Source organism: Fukomys damarensis, unplaced genomic scaffold, assembly GCF_012274545.1.
Source record: "Fukomys damarensis isolate Sample0158 unplaced genomic scaffold, DMR_v1.0_HiC HiC_scaffold_37, whole genome shotgun sequence".
Lineage (NCBI taxonomy): Eukaryota > Metazoa > Chordata > Mammalia > Rodentia > Bathyergidae > Fukomys > Fukomys damarensis.
The window spans coordinates 13,622,190-13,625,542 of NW_022900949.1; the positions used below are offsets into that span (position 1 = coordinate 13,622,190).

At 36.5% G+C, this 3,353-nt stretch overlaps 1 protein-coding gene across 1 annotated transcript; it reads right to left on the minus strand.

Annotated features, from left to right (window-relative positions):
* Positions 1-2,197: 2,197 nt before the first annotated feature.
* Positions 2,198-3,142, minus strand: LOC104874851 (olfactory receptor 7G2). Its single transcript, XM_010642095.1, has one exon. It carries the CDS (start codon positions 3,140-3,142, stop codon positions 2,198-2,200), a length of 945 nt encoding a protein of 314 aa, XP_010640397.1.
* Between the last annotated feature and the right edge of the window lie 211 nt (positions 3,143-3,353).

Here is a 3,353-nt window from a genome sequence, read left to right on the forward strand (position 1 = left end):
TTGTTAAGTTCAAGAAAAATAATGATCATGACTCACTTGGATATTGAAGATGGAAGGTCTGTCCTCAGATAATGCAGACAGACTAAATATATCAAGAGGCTCTTGTTCAAGAAGAATCATTTCTCTGAGAATATATAGTTTTTTTCCTGACAAGGCAGGGATATTGGGACAGAATTTTATGTACAGAATTATATAGTCTTTAAATATATGGGGCCAGAATATCTCACCATTAGACCACCATTTTTTTCTATCTTTCTGATCCCAGAAGTACATAGACTTAGAGACCAAGATGATACGAGTATGGCATTAATGATGGCTCAATTTTTACTTCAAAGTACAGGTGTATAGTATTCATTTATCTCCTGTATTTATGTTTACTTTATTTTACAAGGTTTGCAAGCACAAATCATAGAAATTTTCTAGCTAATATCAGCCTTACATTATATCTATAAACAAAAGCACCCCTATCCATTTCATAGCATTAAGAAGATTTACTGAACTTTAGGTATGAAAATATATCCTATTTATGTGAGGAAGGATGATTATAAACCCAAGCACCCCTATATTTCATAGCATTAAGAAGATTTACTGAACTTTAGGTATGAAAATATATCCTATTTATGTGAGGAAGGATGATTATAAACCCAACAAACACTGTTTTCTTATGATTCTTGTGTGTGTGTGTGTGTGTGTGTGTGTGTGTGTGTGTGTGTACATGTGCTGAGGGTTAAAAGATCAAATATTGTGGACAAATTATGTCACTGGAGTTTAGTTTTTTTAAAATTACTGTATACCTCTCAATTATATTTACTTGTTTTTTTTTTATGTTTTTTCACCACTTTTACCTAACCATCATAGTAAAACCAAACCCAGTCTTTCTGCTGCAAAAAAAACAAACTTCACCCAGTTTTGCTAGAATCTTCAGAGCCAACCATATATAACCATATATAAATAATGCCCAGCATTCAACTTAAGACAGAGGTGTCTTCTGGGTTATTTATAGGGAGATTCCCTATTACTGAACCTGGCAAAGGGCACGCACCTTTCTTTATGGGGGATCTTGTTGGGTTTAAACCTGGCATGCCCTGAAGCCACCTGATGTGTTAGTCATCTTTGCATTACTTTAAAAAGTATTTGAAGTAATCAATTTAATGAAAGAATGCTTTATTTTGGTTTGAGCTCTTTGTGAGTGGCTGGTCACTTTGTGTAGGAGACAGTGATGTGCTGAATATTCCGATGAGGAGCAAAAGTTGATGAACCAGTGCTGTTTAGTTCATGGTAGCTGAGAATAGAGGAGCAATTATTTGGCTTCCCACTATCACCTGCTGGGGCATGGCCATAGGACCTAATTTTCTCCTGTTGGCTCCAACTGTTACAGTTACCAGCAGTACTCAGGCATCAGAAACTGGGGAACAGGTTTTTAATACATGGGCCATTGGGAACATTTCAAATACAAACTACACCTAGGAACTGGTGGCTGTGAGGAAAGCAGTGCTAAGAGGAGGCCAGATCATGAGGGCTGAATGAGCCTCTAATCATTGACACCTTTGTGAATTCATAATACTGTACAATAATACTTTCTATGATTTCTTTTTCTAAAGAGAAATGAAGGTATTTTCTTTGATAAAGTTCAAAATCTCTAATATCTTAAAACACTTCAAAGTATTCACATATTATAAATATGGAAGTAATACAAACAATGAAGCTGAACAGGGGAGAAGTTAATATGACCTCAGAAGGTCCAATTACTGGGAAAATCTCAATAATTAATAAAATATGTATGAAAGTTCAGAACATTAGCTTCCTATGGGTTAAAATTCACAAACTATGACTCCAACTATGGAATCATGTAGAATCATGCAGAAGCTCATCTCCAGATATCAACCCAGACTATCATATTTATCCCTTTTCCATCCAGTACTTTAGCATTATTTTTCTTAAACAAATATAAAAATAATTGCTGAAATTGAAACCCTAAATCATGTTTTCCTATGAAATTAGACCAACATAACTGAATTCAGATATGTAAATCTTTTGCCAAATATTACAATATTGTATGAATCTAAAAGAAACTTGAATTGCAAATCAAAACGTGTTTAGGCATCATATTACACAGTTGTTTTCAAAGATCTTGGTGACTTGTCAGGTGTTCTCTCTCACCTATGTTCCTCTTACTTTATCACATTCAAACTCAAAGCTATGAACACAAGAATAAAAAAGGCTTCCCACTAATGAGATGCCTCAGAGCTATCTTCATTTCTCTGTTCCTCAGGCTGTAGATAAAGGGGTTCATCATTTGAGGGATCACAATGTACATCACTGAAGCCACTGCATTCTTAGTGGAAGAGTCAACGACAGTAGGACTCAACTGCACACCAAAACCTGCCCCATAGAATAAGAAAACAACAGAGAGGTGAGACCCACAGGTAGAAAAAGCTTTATCCCTTCCCCCCACTGAGTGCATTCTGAAAACAGAGGAGACAATTTTAGTATAAGAGAAAATAATTCCAGCAATAGGAACACCAAAGAATATGTTTGCTGCTGAATATACCAGAAGAGTATTGATAAAGGTATCAGAACAGGCAAGATTGATGAGTTGAGCAAGTTCACAGAAGTGAGGGATTTCCACATTTGTGCAGAAGGACAGCCTCAGTGCCATCACAGTGTGAAGCAGGTCATGTACAGTGCTAATAAGGAGAGAAAGAACAAGTAGCAGTACACAGAAGTCAGAGCTCAAGATGACCTGGTACCTTAGGGGCTGACAAATGGCATCATATTGGTCATAGGCCATTACTGCAAGGAGACAATTTTCCATGCCACCAAAAATCAACACAAAGCTAACCTGGGAGAGGCAACCTGTGTAGATGATTTTCTGATCCTGTGTTTGGATGTTCACCAGCAGTTTTGGAATTGTAGTGCTACTTAAACAGATGTCATTAAGGGACAGGTTGGAGAGAAAGAAGAACATGGGGATGTGGAGGCTGAAGTCAGCTCTTTCAGCCAGTATTATGAGCAGATTTCCCAGGATGGTGATCAGATAGATGGACAGGAACAGGCAAAAGATGAGGGGCTGCAGCTCTGGGTCATGTGTCATTCCAAGGAGAATCAATTCTGAGACTGCTGTTTGGTTTTTGAATTTCATATTTTTTGTGAAACTGAAAGAGATGAGGTGAAAATAAAACGAAACAAGCATTTTGTTTAGAAGCTGCAGTAAATTTTGTAGGTAATATAAATAAAATTTTTGAGTATTTTCTTGGATGTGCATTATACATGATCTGCGAATGAGCATATGCATTTTATGTTGAGCATATAGTAAGAGTTAATGAATATTTCCATAGCTTCTTTTGCCAATT